Genomic DNA, 1621 nt, shown 5'->3' on the forward strand with positions numbered 1-1621 from the left:
CGTAAGTGGTGCGGTGGTCGTAAGTGGTGCGGTGGTCGTAAGTGGTGCGGAGGTCGTAAGTGGTGCGGTGGTCGTAAGTGGTGCGGTGGTCGTAATTGCAGCGCATACGAAATTGTTACGTGTAGCTTTTCGAGTTCATAGGTCAAAGTTTAACGAGGTCTGACCTTCACCTAAGAAGTTCGACCTTGACCTCTCACCCACCACCGAAATAAAGAACTTAATTATATATACGACCGTCGTAAGGTGGGGGGGGGCATCTAGAATTCAGCCATCAACAATATTCTTGACTAAGTTCAGCCATCAACAATATTCCTGCCTAAGTTCAGCCATCAACAATATTCCTGCCTAAGTTCAGCCATCAACAATATTCCTGCCTAAGTTCAGACATCAACAATATTCCTGCCTAAGTTCAGACATCAACAATATTCCTGCCTAAGTTCAGACATCAACAATATTCCTGCCTANGCTGTGGCAGTGCCGGAAGTGGCTGTGGCAGTGCTGGTAAAGGCAGTAATCTAATGGGCCACAAGGTACAAAAAAGTAGCTTTTTCCAGTTGAAAATACGAGTGCTAGCTAGCACTTTATGCTGCAATTATACAGATTATGTTGGGAGCAGCAGCGCTGCTACATGGTTTATGTTGCAGCGAAGGAGGGTGTATATTTATACACTCAGCGATATAACGGTGACTTTTGTCCACTTGTTTGTCCTCGTTTGTGTCATCCTGACTCAGTTTGACCCAGGAAAGGCGCGTTGCAGTGAGTTCGTTCCTGGCACGTGAATGAATAAGAAAGTGTATCAATACTAGCACACTATTCATTTTAGAGTAAACTATGTTATAGACTAAACTATATCATATTACTTCACTATACCGCATTACTCACTATACCACATTACTCACTTCACTATACCCCATTCCTGGCACGTGAATGAAAAAGAAAGTGTGTCAATATTAGCACACTATTCATTTTAGACTAAACTATGTTATACACTAAACTATACCGCATTACTCACAACGACACATAGCCTAGTGGCCAAGTGGTTAAATTGCATGTGGTTGTAAGTTTTTTTCGGAATATTTTAGGTGATAGGCAATTAAGTGAGGAGATTAAGTGGCGTGTTTTGTTCTGTAGGCGAAAATATATAACTGGCACTGCTGCGATTGATTAGTTTTATTTAAATATTTCATGTTATTGCAGTACGCGCCTGAGAAAATGTGGAACTCTTGTAACTATAATACGCATTATATTTTGGTTAAAATGAAATGTGTGATGTATTGTGTGATTGGAGCAGAGAGTGGCGGGTTCGAGACCGCAAAATGCTGTGAATGTTCAGCGATGTTAGGAATCGGCGACAGGCCTAGGGTCTAATAAACGTTGAAACCGCTATTATTATCATTATAATTATTATTATTATTATTATTATTGTTATTATTATTATTATTATTTGTTTACTCAGCGCGGGCGATGCCTTGGCTGTGGCGCTGGCCGGCGCTGCTGCTGCTGCTGGTGCAGCTGCAGCAAGCCTTCACTGCTGACACAGGTGAGTCATGCCACTCTAAGGTGAGTCATGCCACTCTAAGGTGAGTCATGCCACTCTAAGGTGAGTCATGCCACTCTAAGG

General features: G+C 42.2%; 1 protein-coding gene across 1 annotated transcript in view; it reads left to right on the forward strand.

Moving 5' to 3' along the window:
* The first annotated feature begins 1464 nt into the window (after positions 1–1464).
* LOC108675662 overlaps positions 1465–1621 on the forward strand; it is a 10662-nt gene continuing 10505 nt past the window's right edge. Inside the window, exon 1 of the mRNA XM_018163690.1 lies at positions 1465–1540. Within this exon, the coding sequence (XP_018019179.1) occupies positions 1465–1540 (76 nt within the window). The remainder of the gene's footprint in view (positions 1541–1621) is intronic.

Source organism: Hyalella azteca, unplaced genomic scaffold (genome assembly GCF_000764305.2).
Source record: "Hyalella azteca isolate HAZT.00-mixed unplaced genomic scaffold, Hazt_2.0.2 contig5595, whole genome shotgun sequence".
Taxonomy (NCBI): Eukaryota; Metazoa; Arthropoda; class Malacostraca; order Amphipoda; family Hyalellidae; genus Hyalella; species Hyalella azteca.